The sequence below is a fragment of the Thunnus thynnus genome, chromosome 3, assembly GCF_963924715.1.
Source record: "Thunnus thynnus chromosome 3, fThuThy2.1, whole genome shotgun sequence".
In the NCBI taxonomy this organism is placed as follows: Eukaryota; Metazoa; Chordata; class Actinopteri; order Scombriformes; family Scombridae; genus Thunnus; species Thunnus thynnus.
The window spans coordinates 1999133-2019533 of record NC_089519.1 but is presented as its reverse complement, the minus strand read 5'-3'; the positions used below and the strand labels follow the sequence as shown (position 1 = coordinate 2019533).

Sequence of the window (20401 nt, the reverse complement as noted above, 5' to 3'; positions counted from 1 at the left end):
CTGTCGAAGACGACAGCGACAGAAAATGCATTTGTATGTTTTGACTTTTTTAAGTTTCCATCCTGTCGTCGTTCAGGAGCATCGTGCAAGATGTTCGTGTTTTTTGTTTCAAATCATCTCTCCTGTCTGTTCACATGTCTGTTCCTGTGACAGGTATTTCAATAGCTGAGAGATTTTCTCGACATGTTTATCAAAAAGGTTTTCAGAGGCAGGTTAGAAGTGGAGGAATAAAGCTGGTTTTTAAAGGATCATGATCTATGCACAAGTGGGAGGGAAGAGTCCGAGCCTCGCCGCTCGTCGACTAGACTCTGGGGTTCAGGGTTTGATGTAGGGTTGTTCTTGTTTTTGTCTCTTGCTCAAATTTCCTCCACTCTTACTTCCTTCCTACCCCTCCTCCTCCTCCTCCTTATTATCATCGTCATCTAATATTTTAGCAAAATTTTACATTGCGTCGCCATGCTGTGTAATCCTTAACCAATGAGCGCTTATCCTTCTGCTAAAGCACTGTGGGTAGTACTGAAAAAAAAAAAAGCCCATGACTTTTAAGGCTGGCTGTTTTTTTTTTAAAGGGGAGGAGGGAGGGTGGGGGAATGGGGGGGTCCTTTGCCTTTGCCTTTCTCTTTACTTTGAAAAAAAAAAACATTAAGGAAAAATGTCTGTAACTGAAATACAAAGTTGTGGCTTTTAATGTTGTTCTTTTTTCTCCTCATAGAATGTGATTGTTAAGGACATGCACCGGAAAAAAATGTTTCCATGAATTATGGAGCTTCTTTCGGACTATATTAATAAATTACAAATTTTCTTGGCTGTTACTGGTTGTCTTGTCCTCTTTTCCTTTTTATTTTTTTAAATGGGCTCCACATAAGCTTCAGCTGTGATTTAAGGTAACTGTATTGTTTGAATGCATGGTGAATATAACTGCAGTAGAAACAAGTTAATATTTAATATACAGGATATTGGGGGTGGGTGATCTGAATTTGTCATCTGGTTATTATCACTTGCTTGTTTTGGCCACTGTGATCAATGTTGCACATCGATGAGCAGGACTATATTGTGGAAATATTGATATGTATATGTGATAAGGGTATTTAAAGGTACCCTGTGGAGTTTTTGACACCACGGCGCGATGTTTTAAAGAGGAGCTTGTTTTGTTGGTATCTTGTGTAGAAGTGTGATTCCATCTAGTTAGTGGTGATAATGTCAAGAAATGTGCCAAAAAAGCAGTTAGAGTAGAGATGGCTAGCAGCTAGCAAACATGGATGTAAAAAAACATTCCAATAATCAATGTTGCAAATATTTAATGAGGACTTTAATGCATTCAACATGTTGGTTAGCCCTTCAAGACCAACAGGTTTTGGTGAGAACTGTAAACTTTCTTTATACAAAAACTCCATCTTTAATTTGATTGATTAGCTGAATTGGCCCGTTAACAATTACTCAATTTTCCATATGCTCAGATGGAAGATTTTGTCCATATCACAATGGCAGCCAAAAACATTTACAAAGGCTCTGCAAAGGAAATGCAAAAATACAAGCATTCTTTCAAACTAGCAACAATCCAACATCATGAGATAAGAAAAATACTCTTGAGGAGAATTTGAGCTGTTTATCAGAGCAGATATTGTAGTCAGAGTTCATTCCAGTGAGTTTCAGGCAGCTGAATTGATAAGTTTCTCTAGTTCATCATGCCAGCGATAATTCATCTCTAAGACTCTCTCCTGGGGAAGAGGGCCCCGCTGGGGCTCTCATAGTGGTTATCAGAGCAAGATTTCTTCACAATGCAGTTTCGGTTCTCATGTTCCTTATCCTCCAGATGGCGGGGGGGAAATTTTCGAGGCTTCACACCAGCCATCTCCTCGTAGATGGGAGCCTGAGGGTGTGACCTGACACTCCGTCGTGTTTTGCACTGATAGTCACAGACAGGACGAAAAACAAATCAGTGGAGGCAACAGATAGTGCACGCTTCATTTCCTGTGTTAAAATCAGAGTGAGTGACTTTCTGTCAAGGCAGCAGCCTTGATTGGAAGTCTTAACCGAATCTAATCCTCACTATGACGTGGTTCTACTGTCACTTGAAAAAAAAAAATACTATAAAACTGAGTACACATCATCTAATTAAAACTAAACTAAAAAGAAAAAGAACAGGGGTTTTACTGCCTTCCTCATTGAATTTGAAAAAACATGCTGACAACTGGCAGCGAGAAGTTATGAAAGCTCTGTGGTTTTGTGGTCAGCTGTAGAGGAACTTCTTGACAAGCAGGTGCTGTTCGTGACAGCCGCCTCACACATCAGTAATATCTCCTTTCCCTTTACCCTTTTCCTGTACGTTATGTCAGAACAGCACTTTATGAGTTACAATTTGACTTACTAGATAAATCCCCACAAATCCAAGGAGGAGGAGGAGGGCGACCACGGCTGAGGACAGAACATAGAACAGAGTGGAGGAGCCGGAGCAGCTGCACTGACCTCCTGTATGAAGAAGCAAAGACAAGCGTCGTTATTGAACATAATTCAACTTCCCTGCTTTGCAGTGCTTTCCCGTCATGATGCTCAACTATGCAAATATGTTGCATGAGCTTGAAAACAAGCAGTCAGACGACTGTTAGTGGTTAAGACATCTCCAGTAAGACAGGTCCTGTGGCATTGCAGAAACCGCTGAGCCAAGCTTCCTTCCTAGTTCAGCTACAGTTTGAAGGAGGAATTTAAGAAGGTTTTGCATAAGGTAAAGGTTAACCGATAAACACTGCAAACTTTACAAGAATTACGGCGGTTATCATCAAACGGTGTGTCTGATTGGTCTGATATCATCGGAGGCTGTTTGGCTCAGTGGAAATGAAAGATACTCTTTTTCACCTCAAACACGAGACTCTCTATAGAATTTACATAAAGTGAGTCACAGAGTTCAAACCTAAATTATACATTTGAAGTCTTTGGGCCTTCAACCGTGAGTGAAGACAATCTGCATCTATAAATGACTCCGCTAGACTTTTCATTTCACTATTTCAATTTTCACTTTTCGCTGCTGAGTTCATTCCACTACTCTGAAGTAGTTGATTCATGTACAAACCACACACAAAAACATGTGTACATTTTTATTGTTACTAACATGAGATTTGAATAGATGTTCAGTATCGATATGTATACATCACATCCTGCAGTCTGGCACCTTTGATTGATTATTGTTCATTTTACTTCATACATTTATAAGATTCAAATGAAGTAGGAGAAAAATATGAATTTCATCTGTTATTGATGTCTGCTGTTGTTTGGTGTTGCTAGTTGTGTTCAGACATACAAGTAATGAAATAAGGGAACTTTTCTATTGTGAAACTGAACATCTTTTGCATGTGTTTAAGAGCCTGTGAGTGTCCCACAAAACCTAAATCAACTAAATACAAATCATTTGAAAAGAAATCACACACAGCAATAATAATAATAATGTAGATTTATTGCCATTATTAATATTATAAGTAGTAGTTGTGTTAGTGTGTGAAGGCTAATCTGAAGGAAACGCACAGGTGCAACAACAGAGCAAAAAAAAGTTATAATGAAAATAAATGGTATTCTCATTTTCAAGAGTTAGGGGAACAAAAAAAAAGAAGTTAGTCTGAGTGACCTGGTGATGATCGAGCCCCGCTGTGATTTGACCCACCTTGCACAGAAACAAAGAACACTTGTCTCCCTAGACTGGTGCTGCTGTCAGGGTTGCCATGCTGGAGCAGCTGGCAGCTGTACCGGCCGCTGTCCTCTGGCTGCAGCTGCTGCAGGGTGAGGTTGTAGGTGATGCCGCTGGGGCCGGGCGCCGAGGTCAGGTGGAATCTCTCAGCGGGGAACTGGGATGAGGTCGGGGGCCCGTTGCTGGTGTGGTGCCGCTTTGAGTGGTACAGCACCTCCACGGGCGCCCGGCCCCTCTGCCGCTTCAGACTCACCCCCTCCACGGCCAAGCCCTCCTGCTCAGGGAGGCAGGGGAGCACCACAGAGCCCCCAGCACATGTCTCTAACCGCCCTCTGTCGACTGACCCGGACAAATCTCCGGAAGGGAAAGGGAATAAAACTTAGAATATGACCTCAGGTGTGTTTGGGCTGATGTGAAGGGTATACAGTGACATCATCACTGGCAGCCAATCACTGGATCTGTCCTGAGCTTCATCAAAGATGTTACTTTAAGCAGTAGAACTGACACAAATGAAGTAATTTATGGCCAAACTACTCTGACAACTGACAATGCTTAAACAAAGAATAATTGACAGTGGCAGCGAGTGACTCATCGGCAAATGTGTGTCAAACGAGGACAGACGAGGATCAGATGATCTGCTCTGTTTGCAGTTAAACTGTCGACGATACTTCAGGAACTGCTGAGAGACCACGTTAACTGTTTCATTCTGTTGTTTGAAACAGCTCCCAAAGAAAAAACAGACTCATCACACCGTTTTTAATAAGGCATAGTTTATATAGAAGCAGTAAAGCTTTATTTGTTTATTTATTCATGTTGATGAATGATTTATAAACTATTTGTCAGTAACATGTTATTGATAAAGGGAACTTTTAGGTTGCCAGGTTGTGAAAAATCCATTTTGTTGGTATAAATCCTTCTCTAGCATGATATGCTTTTTATTTTTAGCTCAGCAAGACCCACCAATGTTCAAATCTAACTCAATAACAACATTTTCAACTGCATATATGTAATCTCTTATAAAATATGCCTTATTAGAAGTGGTGTTTAGTAGGTGCACTAGTGCCGAGGAAGCAAAAGCACCAAACACCCACTCAGATTGTCAACCGCCTGCGGCTGAAAAACAAGTGAAAAGTGTGTGGAACAAAAAACAAAAAAAAAAAGAAACAAAAAACACTCACCAGCACCAACGAGAAGGAAGAATTCAGTCTTTCCCTTCACTCGCTCGTCTTCAGAAGAAGGGTTTTCCACCACAAATTCACAGTAGTAGCGGTCTGTGTCCCTGACTGTCAGCTTAGAGATGATCACTTCCACTGAGTGGCTGCTCGGGTCCCCCTTCACACTGGTGCGGTTTTTGTCTTGATCGTTGCCCACAGTGAACTCTTCCCCGGTGTGTTTGAACAGTATGTCACTATGATTCAACCAGCTGCGCTTCAGGTAGACGCCGAACGGCGGTGGGTTTCTCTGCTCAGTCGCACAGGGAAAGAGCACAGAATCTCCTTCATCCTTCTTGATGAACTGAATCTCACTGCGTACTTGAAAAAAAGGAGAAAAGAGTGAGACAGTTATTGAAGAAAGAGATTATACATGTCTTAAAAAGAAGAGGAGCTTTCTATTTTAGATTATTCTGCTTTAATGCAAAAAAAAATATTATAAATCCAGTATGTAAATTATAATATTTCATCTAACTTCATGTTAGCATTTTTTAAAATCATATTCTGTAATGATTTCCCACAATAACTTTGAGAAGAACAAAACAGCAGCAACACCGCCAGAACTGATCTGATGGTCCCTCAATAAAAGATTACAAATTTCACAAATATTCTTATGCATTGTGAGGTGTTTCTGTTATTTTGTCCACCCCCCAGTAGAAGAAATTGACTCCCGTTGAGTCCCGCAATTCACACTGAAACAAGACAGCAAATGATCAAAACCCCTGACAGGATAAATCTTACCAAACCCGCTCTGTGCAATGAGCAGAGTCCACAGACAGGCCAGGTACTGGACTCCACTCATCATTATTGTTCTGTTATAAAGACGCTAATTAAGATCCTGAGGGAGGTCAGTGATGTAAACCATGACAGCACACAACTGATGTCAAACATTTCCTTCACTGCAAATGAAACCAAGAGGGTTGGAGGGAGGGTGGAGCGCCTTAAACCTCAATGCGAAGAGGAAGCGGCTTCATGATGGATCAGATGAACGTTCCTTCTCAGGCGATTTAGTAAAAAAATATATGGTTATATATAAATATAACCATGCAGAGACAAAAAGGTCACGAAAGATCAAATTAAGAAGCATCTATCGAGGACTGGCTGCACAATTGCTCAGTTAGCTTAATTTACTCCTTTTTTAAAAAAAATTCTGACAAATTTTTCCACAGACAAAAAAGTTTTGCGTATCCTGGAGGACGTGATGATGCCCGATACAGGATGTGTCTGTGTTGTGATGATTATTTGCAACACTGGACACAAAGGAAACTCCATAAAAGGCCTTCTGACTGAAGGCTCCTATGAAAAGATATTATGCACTTGTGTGACTTAATTCACAAAAATTGAACTTGAGGCTTGACCGCTCCGAGACTTGACGTAAGACTTAGAAACAAGAACATTCGAGTCTTTTGAAGTTGACTTTATTAGATAAAAAAATGAGCTGCATTTTATTAGGCCTGTACATGAAAAAGGACCTGATCTCAGCTCTCAGCTATGAAACTAACTATTAAAGACTGTTAAGATATTCAGACAACATAGACAGGAGTAAAAAAAAGATGTATCAGTAGTTTTTGATTTGAGACTTGCATTTTGACTTGGAAATCGTTTTTCAAGACATGACCTTGACCCTGAGACTTGATTTGAACTCCCACATACGTAAATTAAGAAAAGTGATTGAAAACACTCTTTCAAGAGGCGTCATCACTGACTGGTGGAGAGTCCCACGCACTTTAATTGTGCGTGGGACTGTGGCACAATTTGAATGCAGAAGAAGAAATAAAAATTAAAATTTGTCTTAAATTTAGACGCTTAAATATAGTTTCGTACTGATAAAGTGCAAGCCTGTGGCTTCATGTACTGTTTGGCCAACAGGAAACCACAACGTCAACAGTTAGTTTCCACTAACTGTTTACTACAGAAGAGGATAGAGGTCACATGTGAAATGTTTATTTTAGTATCTAGCTCGTGTCAGATTTTACTTTTTTGAGCGCTACTACTGTGATGGTGTTTCCAGAGGCTGCAGCTCGAGGGTGTTCTCAATCACTTTTACACATCTGCCAGTTTTTTTTATTATTATTATAAAGCAGGTCTAGGTGCTATATAAATAGTGTGAACGTATTCGCGCACCGATCAGAATGGAAACTCCATAAAAAGCCTGCTGACTGAAGGCTCCTTTTTATGCACTTGAGTCTAACTTAATTCACAAAAATTGAACATGAGGTTTGACTGCTCCAAAACTTGACTTGAGACTTTGAAGCAAGAACATTCAAGTCTCATGTGTTGACTTGATGACATAAAAAAATAAATTGCATAGCTTTACAATTTCAGTATTTGATTATTAGGCCTTTGCATGAAAAAGGGTTTAGTGTTAGGGACCTGATCTCAGCTATGAAACTAACTATTAAAGGCTGTTCAGATATTCAGACAACATAGACAGAAGTAAAAAAAATGTTAAGCTATCCTTTTACACGGTTTTGAAGGGAAAATGTTCAAACGTCTCTGATTTGAGAGACATAAAAAGACTTGCATCTTGACTTTGTTTTTCAAGACTTGTGACATGAGTTTGATTTTCCCTTGAACTTGAGACTTGATCTGTTTTTCCAACAACAAGTTGTTGTTCCAAGAGGCATCATCACTGATTGGTGGAGAGTTCAATGCACTTTAACCCTGTTCACTGCAGCACAATTTAAACGCTGAATAAGAAATGTCAAGAAAATAAAAAATAGTTTCGCACTCGTAGGTGCAAATCAGCGGTTTCATAAACAATGCACTGTTTGGCCAACAGGAAACCACAGTGTCTAACAGGTTGTTTTCAGTAACTGTTTACTGGGTGCTAGGTGACTAAGCTACGTTTAAAGGTGTTTCAAGAGGCTTCAGCTCGAGTGTCTTCTCTTTAAAATGCATTCAATCACTTTTACATATCAGCCAGTGGCTGCTGATTAATGCATTCCTGAAACTTTAAGGAGAAATATTATAGAAAAGGAGATTTTCATTTCTTTTTTATTATAAAGCAGGAAGATGCAATATAAATACTGTGAAAGTATCAAAATGCTCAGCCAGTATTCAGAAGCTGTGCCTTGAAACGAGCTGTTTGAACTTCCTTAAGGTTGTGATGTCACAACTACGCACTCAGTGTTTGCTTTGGAGGAGCAGCCCGCCCCTATGTTTATTTATGTTATTTACCTAAATAATGTGCACTCGTTTCATTTCAGCTCAGTGTGAGAGTCTCTACTAGGTTTTGCTGTATTTATGTTCGCATTAGACCTCATCCCAACCAGGCTGCTTAAGGAAGCTTTACCCTTAGTTAGCGCTTCTTCAATAGATATTATCTGTCTTTAGTAACAGGTTATGAACTGCAGTCTTTTAAAGTAGCTGTAATTAAACCTCTTCTGAAGAAGCCTACTCTTGATTCAGGCATTTTAGCCAATTATAGACCTATATCTAACCTTCCATTTCTCTCTAAGATCCTTGAGAAAGCAGCCTCTAATCAAAGTTATGTGACTTTCTACATAACAACAGTTTATTTGAGGATTTTCAGTCAGGATTTAGAGGCATCATAGCACAGAGACATCACTGGTGAAAGTCACAAATGACCTCCTAACTGCATCGGACAAAGGATTCGACTCCATACTTGTTCTGTTAGATCTTAGTGCCGCATGCGACACAATTGACCATCACATCCTATTACAGAGACTGGAACATTTAACTGGCATTAAAGGAACTGCATTAAGCTGGCTTCAGTCCTATTTATCAGACCGATTTCAGTTTGTTAATGATGAAACCTCCATGAAGGCAAAAGTTAGACACGGAGTTCCACAAGGTTCTGGACTTGGACCAATACTATTCACCTTGTATATGCTTCCTTTAGGTAATATTATTAGGAAACACTCCATAAATTTTCATTGTTATGCAGATGATACCCAATTATATTTATCAATGAAGCCTGATGAAACCAATCAGTTAAACAAACTCCAAGCATATCCATCCCAATTTACAAGTGAGTTTTAACCAGAGCCCTCTTTTACGTAGCTACAGGCTGGGCTACAGTCTGTAACCTGTGGTTGGCCTGGGCGTGCGTCACTCAGAAAACAGTCAGCCAATCAGAAGAGAAGGACAGTGAGCAGACACCAGACAGACCGCTTCAGGCGGAGTGAGACCAGAGACTGTAAAAAAAATGCGACAAGAGGTCGGATTAATCAGACCACATTAGGAGGAAGTCTGGGCTGCATGTGTGTAGTAGTAGTGTGAAGGACCGCCTACTCTACTGACGTCCTCTATATTCCTGCAGACAGGCGCGGGAAGTGCATTACTGCGTCCTGGTCCGAAGCAGCGTTCAACTTGCTTGATAACAGGATAAACAAATGCATTATGTTGTTTTCCCGTCTGTGAATTAAGTGTGAATTAAAAGAACGCAACTCATCTCCCGTTTTTTCCTGTTTTATCGTTCCTCTGACCCATTTTCCTCATCAAATCGACAAGTGGAATAGAAATAAAACCAAAACCAGAAAATAACTTTTCCCTCGTCCGTCTGAAAAACATTTCAGAAAGCTAAACGTTGCTGGATAGTTTCCTCTGTCCTGTCAAGTTAATAACGACAGTTTTTAGTTTTACTGCGCTGCTCGACGTAATGGATTTATCAGGAGGACGGCTGCTGTACACCAAACAGTACGAACCTGGACTGTGTGTGTGATGGATGTGTAGAAGAACACAGAATATTAATTAACATTAGATCCTGTCGGCGTGTCGGAGATTTAAATAATCAATGAAGTTATACCGCTGTGCCTCGTGCGTAAATGCGCGCAGCGTCTCTCAGTGTGGAGACATAATCCATAGTTTATTGATTATCCTGTTATCAAACACGTCGATCACACATTTGGACAGAAGGTACACGGTTAAAAACCAATTTTGTCTTTGCAAACGGAAATGATGCACGTGTTTATTTGCATCCCGATCACATGAAGGTTTGCATCCACAGCTTGTTCAGTTGTAACTTGGTGATTTTTGACCATAAAAACATGCAAATGTTTCTAAATAGACCCAAAAAAAATGAAAACATTAAACTGGGAGAGGGGTATAATATGGGCTCATTAACTTCCATGCTTTGATGAAGTCTGAAACTAGTGATGAATTAACACGTCCGCCCTCACTCTTGCTTCTAACCGCAAATTTATCTTTAAAACTAAATCCTGGTAGTGCATGCAAATAGACCACAAGAGGCAGAAACATACAGTCAACATATGCAAGTGCATTTCCCATTTAGTATTTTATAAAGCTTATTTGATGTAATGCAAGATGATCATTAAGTATAAAAATAAATACAATATATATATATATATATATATATATATATATATATATATATATATATATATATATAATATATAATCCTATTCATAAATACAGAAAGATAGAAAATTGTAATTTAATAAACTTTTGGAACTCATATTTTCAGTTACTCATTTTATGGTACTAAAGTCATTATCAGTTATAACACGAGTAATAAACGCCTGAGCAAGTGGAGCCAATACATCCCCGTGATTCATCAGGGGGGGGCACAGTTATGGTTTTGCTACCCCACTTTTTGTCTTTTTAAAAATAAACTTATCATCATACAGTCTCCGTTATCAGGTGATTATGTTTAAGCAGCCTATATCAATGATCATTCAAAGCAACCCTTTGAGTTGGTTCAGTCAGAGAGAGAGAGAGAGAGAGAGAGAGAGAGAGAGAGAGAGAGAGAGAGAGCAGAGCAGAGCAGAGCTTTTCCTCACAGCGCCAAAGTTTCTGAATTAAATGTTCTGCGGTGGAAAGTAGCTTGTTTAGACGCCCCGCTTAAGTTTCACTTTAAGTCAGACTTTGAATGGAATTATTTTTAAATGTGATGACCCATCACTCTGTGTAAAGATCTCTCATCCGGCTGCTCTGCGCTGTGCTTTCATTATGATGATTATTCTCTCATACAAGTTTCATCTAAGAGGAAGTCAGCTCTAGTCCTCAACTGAAATGGCTCTTTTAACTCTCGAGGAGCAAAAATCACCCTCTGAGTTGAGCATTAAAATAGTCCTTGATTTGAGATAATGCAGGTTAAAATAATCTGTTTTTGAAGTTATGATAATATTGTATAATATTCCAACTACATCATCTAGTGGTGCTAATAGTTCCCACTAGAACCAGTGTGAGGTCGTTTCATTCATCCAAATGTTTACTTTGTTGCAACTGTTCGACTTTGAAGACGCCTTGTGAGTATTGAGAATAGCAACTCTCAGGTTTAACATTGTTTAATCAGGTTTAATTATACAAATAATTAATTTATATAAATTGCTTGTCCTTGTTTAACCTTGAGGATGGCACATTGGAACATTTTAGGCTACATGTTTTTATGAATATCATTTCAAATATGAAACAGCTGTTCTTCTAATAATCATTTCCTGTCCTGATCCACCCAATTATAATTATTGTTCTTGATGCATTCCTGCTTTTCATAGCACCATCAATCTAACTAATCTAGACTAGAGGTTAGCTGGTGTAGAAATGCAGGAAACGTGTTTTAAATAACAATCCCTCACATGGCTTCAGCTCCCGCAGGTTGTTATAGGAGGACATTATATAATCTGATATTAACAGCTGCAGCAGCTTCACTTAAACTGAGGCACAAGTCCCGTAAAAATGACCAATGATTGAATTTTCTATTATTTAGCTCCCTGGAAGTGATGAGAATCATCTATAATTACTTTAATCAGGCTTCATACTTGTTATTGGCGTCTTCTCATAATCAAGTATATCCTGTAGATAATGACAGATTCATCAGACTGTGAATATCTAACGGCTGATATTTAATAAGGGGTCCGCATTTTCTGCCATATGCCGCTTGGTGGTGCACTGGTTCGTGAATATCCACACAAACACTTAAAACGTGTCTGAGATTCACGTGACTTCACCTCAAATTTGAAGAAAAACACGTTGCAGCAAAATGATGCAATTAAGCTACTTTATTTCATTAAATAAAACATTGATTTAACATTGTGATGCGTCACATTTTCATTCCAGTAAATGTCAAGCTACTTTTTGTATCTTTATAGAGACAGCTTGTATTCATTTACAGATGTATAAATTAAAAATACATCTGGTCCAGAAAAAAGAAAGTTTGAAAAGTGTTAAAGTCTTTCAGCAGTTCTTCACAGCTCTTGGCAATTTGGCTTCTATCAAAGTTTCTACTTGGTTAAACATTTAAAAGCAAGAAAAGATGTGTGAGCCTGAACTGTTGTCCAGGAGGAAACGTGTATAATGTATTGAATGAAGTATTATACGGATTTAAAACTGCTCTCTGCCTTCAGTCAGTCTTGGTGCCTGAGAACTTTAACACCTGTTTAAAGGTCACCATGAAAGGTCATCTCATGCTTGAGAGCTTTGACTTTTGAAACTTAAGTACATGTTGTTGCCAACTCTTCTGAGCTTTTACTTTAAGAGTCAGTTCACCCAAATTAAAAAAATAAATAAATAAAAACTTGCTGGCAGTTGTGGTTTTGGTTATATTTATTATAAGTTTAATGTTTCTGCAGCTACAGTAATACAACTGAGGTAAACTGACGTGTTTGTGGTGCTTGATGAATTGAAAAATTACATTAAAAAAAAAGAAAAAATTTCTACCTCTATGTTGTTTTACAGATTTTCACTGGAACCACTTAAACTATCCCAATGTAAACCTGTTGACTGTGTGATCTACTGATGACTCCACTAACAGGAACACAGTTGCTGGGAAATAATGTTGCAGTTCAATTTTTAAAATGTTTTTTTTTTTTCCTGTGAGCACCAGAAATTAAAGTCCATTCAACTCAGTCTTATTTCATGTGCTTGGCTCGATGCCTCTAGAGATGTGTGTGTGAAGTAGATGTGTCTCCTTTGGGTGACCTGACCTTTTGACATGAAGAACCACCAAACGAGCCCATCGCTGACTACTCACCATGTTGATCCATTTCATACCAGACAGGACAAAACCATCAAAATTCCACATTTCTTTCTGTACCTTTTCATTAGTAAAACTGAAGAAGCATGCCACTGGTTGCTTCTGAATTTTAAAAACACAATACATCATGTAATACAAGGCCTATCATCCAGTTGTACAGGACAGACCCACACTATAATAAACATCATGTACTTACTGAGTTTAACTGACCTGTCATGCCAGCTGAGTGGGTTTTAAGGCTGAAAAGCTGATGGATGGGCTACAGACAACAAAAACAAATACAAAGCAGTAAGTGATATAAGCAGAGGGGAAAAAACTTGTGCCACACTGAAATACTGCTAGAGCTTTACCCGCCACCATGTTTATGCATTACAGCCCTGAAGACAAAATCAGCCTTAGTTTGCTGCTGTCTGCATTTTTGTACAGCAATCTCCAAAACAGGATGCTTGCAGACAACGGAATAGAAAGAATAGAAAGGACGGACAAACTCAAAACCACCCAGCAATACAAATTAGCACTGCGGTAAAATACCAATCTGTCAAAGCTCAGTCTCTGGAGATCACTAGACGTATTTACAGTTATATTTTTGATGCTGTGGTTTAAAGCGCAAGTTTAAAATTAAAAAAAGGCGTGACTTTAAAATTAGAGTCAACACCTATTAGAACAACAAACAAACTTCATTTCCTGCAGAGCGTCTGTATTGTTGGGCGTTATTTTGTTTACCCCATGTAGTGCATTATGGGGGGCATGACACTGACATATGAACAATATTAACATTATACCATTCATGCATGTTTGAGTATATACACAGAAAAAAAAAAAAAAAAGTTAATGAGTCAGGATTCAATTTGGTCTCTTTCATTTGAAGTATCAGAATTTGAATGTGCACTTCTTTCATGAGTCATGTCATGCAGTATTTGGAACCAGAAGTTGGCCATCTCAGTTTAACACAGGTCATTCAAAAAGATTTAAAGCACACTAAATCTGTATTCTGGAACTAATATAAAGCATTTTGTACTTTAATAAAGTCTTTTATTAAGACATATACAATGTAAAGTGGTCAAATGATGGCAAACTTGGTGTTAAAATAGCTGATAACATCTTGTAGTTAAAAAAAAAGAGCCTGAAGATGTCTAGAAATACAACACCAGTACAAACCTTCATGACTCACCTCCATGTACGTCAGGAAAAACCAGGATTGGATTTCAAGATGGATTTTATTACAACAGTTTCATAAAACATTACAAAGGATGCATACAGTTACCCCTTTGACCAGGAAATATTAAAACAAACCTGAAATAAGAATAAAGCTAGAGACACGGATGAGTCATGGATTTTTAACACTACTCAGTTGGAATCATCTTCGTCACTGAGACCCTCACCAACCAAGGTTGGGGACGCAAGTCCAACAGCACCTACGCGTGCTGTGAGGGCCTCAATCAATCTACCAAAAAAAGAAACAAAATAAAAATGAATTAAATGTTTACAAGATAAACTTGCCTTTGTAAGGGGTTGGTACGTTCATGTAACTCCAGCAGCTTCAAAAGAAATATGAATCATTTTAACACACTTCACTTCTATAAACCTGAGTGAAACCTATGGGAAAAAAAATAATATATATCCTCACATGTAATCAAATAACAACAAGATAGCTGTCAGGAACTTGTGTGGTGTTGTGCTGTTTTCCAATAAAGATGTTACATTTAATGTCCATGTGTTCTAATGAATTATTTGTCTTCACCACCACTGGTCTTACTGCTCTTTGCTGGCAGCTAGGTTTGAAAAAGCACAAGGATGAGAGAAAGGTGTTAACCTCAAACCTAATGTGGTGGCTGCTTTGCTGCTTCAGTAGCGTCCAGCCGGAGACATGACAGGCGGCCTCATGCCCATGGGAGGGCCTCCCTGGTAAGGGGGCACCATAGGAGGACCCTGCCCATATGGAGGCATCCCTCCAGGCATGTAGCTTGGCATGCCCTGAGGAGGAGCACCATACTGACCTGCAGAGAGCACAGGGTGGACAGAATGCATCAGATTCAATTATTTATGTCTAATGCATGACTTCAAAATCTGCAAGTCTGACTATTTACTTTTTTTAATTTATTTATTCTTACCATGCATGGGATGCCTCATGCCAGGCTGCTGAGGTGGCAGGCCTTGCTGCGGGGGCATCATGCCGCCCACGGCCGCCACTGGGGGAGCAGCCGCATGGGCCTGGCCCGGCCTGGGTATAAGACGCTGGTAACGGGGTAACTGGGACCTCATTTCCTCCTGTTGGCAGGGACAACACACGAAGCAAACATTCAGACTAAAGAAACACTGATAGGCCCCTTACAGTACAGAGATAAATGCTCACAAAAAACGCTGAGAAACTGGGTACCAATGTTGGCGTGCCCTGATTTCAGACTGAGGACATTCAAGTTCAGATTCATCCTTCAACATGACCACAAAAGGAGAAACTACCAAGTAAGAGTAAGAATATACAAACTAAATGCTCTTTATGACATTTGGCAGATATGCTTCCATGCTTATCATATTAATATTTTGAACAGATATGGTGGTAAAAATACTGCAGTAACCTTTTATTTTCTATTACTAATTGTACTATTATATGTATCAGTCATTACTTACTGTGAAAAGGGCAAAATAGAAAGCTCAAGCAACTTACCAGTGAGATATCCTCATCAGGGTGGATCAACTTACTAGTTGCACTCGTGGTGGTGAGGGTGGCAGGCTTACTGGTCACTGTGGCTGGGGGTTTGGCCACAGTGCTGCTAGAAGGATTAGAAGAAGAAGTGGAAGAGGAAGAAGAGACAGAGGGCTGGGTGTACGCAGGGAATGTTGCTTTGGGTGGGTCGGAGGAGGAGGCTGTGCTGTGGGAGTTTGAGGCTGCGGCTCCTGAAGCGCTCTGCTGGGCCTGTACAAAAGAGACGATACAGGTAACTGACTGGTGAAGCTAAATACCACAAACTGGTGCTTCCATAACCTTTCCAAGAGTCAAAGGATTTTACATTTGAGACGATCATTATGTAAGACATCACTTTGAGAAGTATAAAGCACCAACATTCAATTTAAGAATGTTTAAATGCCTTTTTTGTATCAAGAGTTAATTGATTATTAGATGAAACAAATCCTGATATACAAGCAGAACCAATCAACTGTGTCAATTCGGACATTTAGATTTCAGATTGTGGGGGGAAATAATGCCAGCAAGTTATGTACTGCTGCAAGTTGTTTCAAAGCATGATGAGCAGTTATTGCAGAATTCATGCTTCAGATGTTAGGAGGGGCAGCTGATGCAAAACTAAAACTCCCTTGTTATGCCTCATTCTGTGTTAATGAAACAAAGCTCATGCACAGTAATAAAAGCGCACAAACAAACAGTTTGCCAGTTCTTGTCAGGGATAATTATCAATCTCTGACATCATCAATGTCACCGACATGCTCGTTCTGATGCACAAGTAGGCTAACAAGGCAGATCCTGTTAGTTTACAACTTCATAATCTACAGGCAGAGTTAATAAATAAGCAACATGCAGCTGTCACAGTCCAAGTCAAAGTCCTGTCTGTGAGCGTACTTGTGGAGTGTTAGGAAAGGGAGGCTTTGAGGAGGCAGACTGAAGGTCTGCAGGTGGAGAGGAAACGGCTGCTGTGCTGCTGTGAACACCAGAGCCCATCTGCAGCATGATGGAAAGGAGATCACAGCATTGGCATGTCACATGTCTACATAATCTATCCAAATTTAATTATGAGAACAAAATTTACTATGTGAGAGTGACACCGGTTTTTAAAAAAAATAAAATGGGAGTGGAGTAGACAGATAAAGAGGAACAACTGACGACAGAATATGAGGAAACTGGTCATCAGAAATGTTGAGATATAAATTCTTTACACAATCTTCCTGAATACTGTGTGTGAGTGTTTGTGTGTGAGTGTGTGCTGTAGAGGGTTTCATGGTAATCACCTGTGCTGCACTGGGGAAGAGAGGTTTGGTGATGGCGGGCTGGGCTGCTGGTACTGCCGGTCGACTGGGTATCACTCCTGCTGCGGGGGCTGGAGCCATGTGGGGCATCCCTGGCCTCGGAGCCATGTGAGGTGGCATTCCTGAGTAATCAACCAGACAGTCAGCTTACTAAAGGAGTTCTCTGGTTTCCGTCACATGAAGCTCTTCAGGGGATCACTAACCTTTTGAGGAACTCAGAAACTAAACTTGCATTTGGAACAAATGAATCAGGGAACTTTCCAAAGAAGCTGAAACTTCAAAGGTGGGTTTGATGGTCTGACCGTCACAGATTGGTTTAACACAGACACCGAGGCTACAACTTCATTCATAAAACAAGGAAGTACTCTGGTATTGACATGATGAGAGCGGACATTTCTCATGATTTGTTAGTGTTAAAAATCTTCATGTCAAACAGTTCGGCTCTGTTGTCAGCTTTCCAACTTGTTTTAAAAAAAGACAGTGTGACTAAGCTGAGAACGCAAGTGAACAAGAGACGAGAGAGTGACCTGCGGTTGAGCTGAGAGTGAATCTAATTCAAACATCAAGACTCATCAAAAAGCAGAAGTCACTATTTTGATTCCTTGTGAATGCAAACTGTGTTTTAAACCGCTGACATTTTCAATCTGTCATGGGTCTAATTTGCCTAAACTTCATTGGTCTTCAGATGTGATGCAACTGGAAACCAGCACATAAAAGGGACTTTTAGTCCAAAGTTCCTGAAACCTTTTAGTCAACAAGAGCTGCAAGTTTAAAACACAAGAGAATTTCAAAGAGCTATGATGGTCCTAAATTCTTTGTCTGAAATCCGTTATTTAAATGGAAGAAATTTTTTAACTTACACATTACATACCAACATGTTCAACTGCTCTGCCCAACAGCAATGCAAGTTATAGTTTGTGAGCCACAATCATGGTGAAAAAAAGTATTAAACTGAGTTATGATTAATAAACAGGCATCCATTTTCATATGTTTAGGCTTTCAGTAGTGTGGCTGAGTTTTACGGGGTTCATACAGTGTCATAAATCAAACGCTTCACAGACAATATTGTTGGAAAATAAATGACAGCTTAAACCACCGACAATTACTCAGTCAATTGATGTGTAGAGAGGGTTTGAAATCTCTCATCAGAAACACAGAACTCACCTGGAGGAATACCAGGCATCCCTGGCATCATTGGAGGCATCATCCCTCCCATTGGCATCATGCTGCAAAAGGCATTCAGATCAAAGTTGTTGTTGTTGTATGAGCATGTAATCAATACAGTCTACCCTATAATAAAACTGTAACCTCAAAACAGAGCATGGCACAATTAATGAGCGAGTTCCTACCCTGGTGGCATTCCATGCATACCAGGAGGCATGCCGTGCATCATGGGAGGAACACCTGGCATCATAGGCGGCATTCCTGTAACAATGAATAAGAGGACGTTGCTCTGTTTACTGAAAATTCAACGGTGCATCACTCCACACAGGCTGCTACACATCTTGGTAACTGAACACAACAAAAGAATGCATATGCAATTATCCCACACCCTCTCAAAGTTTTCCAAGCTGGATTTAGACGGTGTTTTGCACTCTGTTTTGATACATTTTTATTAGATTGCAGGTCTGAACCTGTGGACGCTGTCAATGCTTCACAGCATTAGCACAGGATTAAACAGCTATTGTTGAAGTAAATACATACATACATGAAAAACACACAAACGAGAGCTGGAAAAGTCAATCCATAGACAGATTATTAAATCCAGAGACAGGATGAAGACAACATATATAAAGCACAGAATAGTGGGGGTTTAAGTTTGTCATTTTTACAAAAAAAGTATTGCACGTTATATTTAAATCTTCAGCCCTAAAGTGGTCCTTGCCTTGATATCCGCCAGGAGGCATCCCAGGTGCACCAGCCACAGGCGGTATCCCAGGCTGAGCCATCGGAGCCGCGTAGCCTGGCTGGGGCTGGATACCAGCAACCTGCTGAACCGACGGTCCGGCTTCATCATCGTCATCGTCCTCATCAGAATCGTCCTGATTGTTTGACTTTTTCTTTTGACTCTCTGTAAACAGAAAGGTAATGCTCATACTAAAAAGGTGCACAAACTAAATGTTAATTAACTCAAGCTTTCACAAGGAAAGGGTTAGTGGGTTCATACAATTTAAGAACGCTGCCTTCAGAAAGAAAGAAGAATATATCACATGATGTTACACATTACCTGAAATATATCTTAACCTTGTATGTGTGTATCAATTACACAATTCCATAATACAGTCTAAGAAAACATTTAATTCAGTCATCTAGGCTAGCATCTGCAAAGATTCATTCATTGGTCTTTTTTAAAATTAGCCAGTAAAGTACGCGGAGTTGTACAAACCTTGTGATTTCTGTTCTAACGTTCGTCTTCTTTCCTGCATGTCTTTCTCTGGAATTCCCTCCATGCCGTAAATCTCCAGCTCGATGTCTGTTCTTCCAGGAATTGCATTTGGTACACTGTCAATCGTCTCTTTGTGTACCTGAAACACATGCAAAGTGAGCAAGCACATACTGCAACAACAAATGCAAATTGGTTCTACACTATGAGGAAACTCTATGGACAAGAAAAACAAGACACCCACCTGCATGCAATGAATAGCCAAGCCCGGGCCAGTGTACAACTTTTTGTGGCAAATGTGACATTTAAAATGCTTTGCTTTCTGATGCTGAATGAGGATCTTCTCATCATCAAAGTCTCGATTGCAATACCTTGAGGGAGGAGTTATGGATTGTGTTCGAAAAGTGGAAACGTGCGCAGCAAAACACTGAAAACTGCACGATGCAACACCCAAGTTCAACAAAGCGGATAAACACATACAAGCCTCCAAAACAACGTGAGCGTTGCCCAAACAATCCGCCTGCTTCCTAGAAACGTTAATCCCTACTTACGATCAATGACGAGCAGCACAAACGGTAAGATTACACAACAAGAAAGCAAGACTGCAAACTATTCAACCTTTAAGCTCGAGCCATAAATGATACCCTGGATTGCTAATGTATGGCTAACAGATTAGCGAGCTTCCTCGTAGCATTACCGTGGACTGAGCGTTATCTATTACCGTGTAAATATACTCGAGGCCAACTGTTTTACACACACTACGTATAGACTGGATAAAATCAATAATTACAATTATTTTCAAACCTCCAATGACCAAATAGTTAGGCTTATATTATCTTAAACGCTAAAAACCCACGGAGAGGCTAACGTTAGCTTAGGCCTTCCTTTTGTCAAGCTAACTTCTAACCGCTGCGATTCCTATGTTGGTATTTTGTCATCCATTCAAAAGGATACCAGCACCATGGCTTCATTTGCTTCTTCTTTTTTCGTCCCATCTTTCAATGAATACTGAAAAAGAGGTCGTACAACACAATATCCCAGTCTTATTATCTGTTTGACAACAGCATGCTGTTGGTCCCGTGACGACGCCGAAAATGGCGCTTCGCTGGAGGAAGTTGTAGTGGACGGTCTCGCGTAGCCAGCAAATAGACGTAGCCAGCGTCACGTCATATACACGCCCCCGGATTGTGCGCGCT

The 20401-nt window shown here is 39.8% G+C and overlaps 2 protein-coding genes across 4 annotated transcripts; both read right to left on the bottom strand.

Annotated features, from left to right (window-relative positions):
- Positions 1–1281: 1281 nt before the first annotated feature.
- Positions 1282–13910, bottom strand: cd7al (cd7 antigen-like). 2 transcript variants are annotated; one of them, XM_067580065.1, is made up of 5 exons: positions 13055–13910; positions 4855–5208; positions 3653–4030; positions 2369–2469; positions 1282–1906 (listed from the first exon to the last, which is right to left on the bottom strand). In XM_067580065.1, exons 1-5 carry the CDS (start codon positions 13059–13061, stop codon positions 1706–1708), a joined length of 1041 nt encoding a protein of 346 aa, XP_067436166.1. In that variant the 5' UTR covers positions 13062–13910; the 3' UTR covers positions 1282–1705. The 2 variants fall into 2 exon arrangements, with proteins under 2 accessions (XP_067436166.1, XP_067436155.1); XM_067580054.1 differs by lacking the exon at positions 13055–13910 and adding an exon at positions 5629–5977.
- Positions 13911–14042: 132 nt separating this feature from the next.
- Positions 14043–20338, bottom strand: znf207b (zinc finger protein 207, b). Of its 2 annotated transcripts, XM_067580023.1 has the most exons (11): positions 20160–20338; positions 19450–19576; positions 19209–19347; positions 18708–18893; positions 18172–18247; positions 17987–18048; positions 16805–16944; positions 16419–16517; positions 15510–15758; positions 14956–15112; positions 14043–14841 (listed from the first exon to the last, which is right to left on the bottom strand). In XM_067580023.1, the coding sequence occupies exons 1-11, from the start codon at positions 20198–20200 to the stop codon at positions 14690–14692; spliced, it is 1428 nt and encodes a 475-aa protein (XP_067436124.1). In that variant the 5' UTR covers positions 20201–20338; the 3' UTR covers positions 14043–14689. The 2 variants fall into 2 exon arrangements, with proteins under 2 accessions (XP_067436124.1, XP_067436117.1); XM_067580016.1 differs by lacking the exon at positions 16419–16517 and having other exon boundaries at positions 20160–20332.
- Positions 20339–20401: the final 63 nt, after the last annotated feature.

Bases quoted from the DNA above. Each gene is read 5' to 3' on its own strand.
- znf207b (XM_067580023.1), bottom strand. From the start codon at position 20,200: ATGGGACGAAAAAAGAAGAAGCAAATGAAGCCATGGTGCTG. The intron at 16,945-17,986 runs GTGAGTTCTGTG...TTGATTACTCAG, and splicing joins GATGCCTGGTATTCCTCCAG to GAATGCCACCTCACATGGCT. The intron at 14,842-14,955 runs GTAAGAATAAAT...TGCTCTCTGCAG, and splicing joins CATGAGGCATCCCATGCATG to GTCAGTATGGTGCTCCTCCT.
- cd7al (XM_067580054.1), bottom strand. From the start codon at position 5,692: ATGATGAGTGGAGTCCAGTACCTGGCCTGTCTGTGGACTCTGCTCATT. The intron at 5,209-5,628 runs GTAAGATTTATC...CTTTTTTTCAAG, and splicing joins CATTGCACAGAGCGGGTTTG to TACGCAGTGAGATTCAGTTC. The intron at 2,470-3,652 runs GTGGGTCAAATC...TTCTTCATACAG, and splicing joins GTTCTTTGTTTCTGTGCAAG to GAGGTCAGTGCAGCTGCTCC.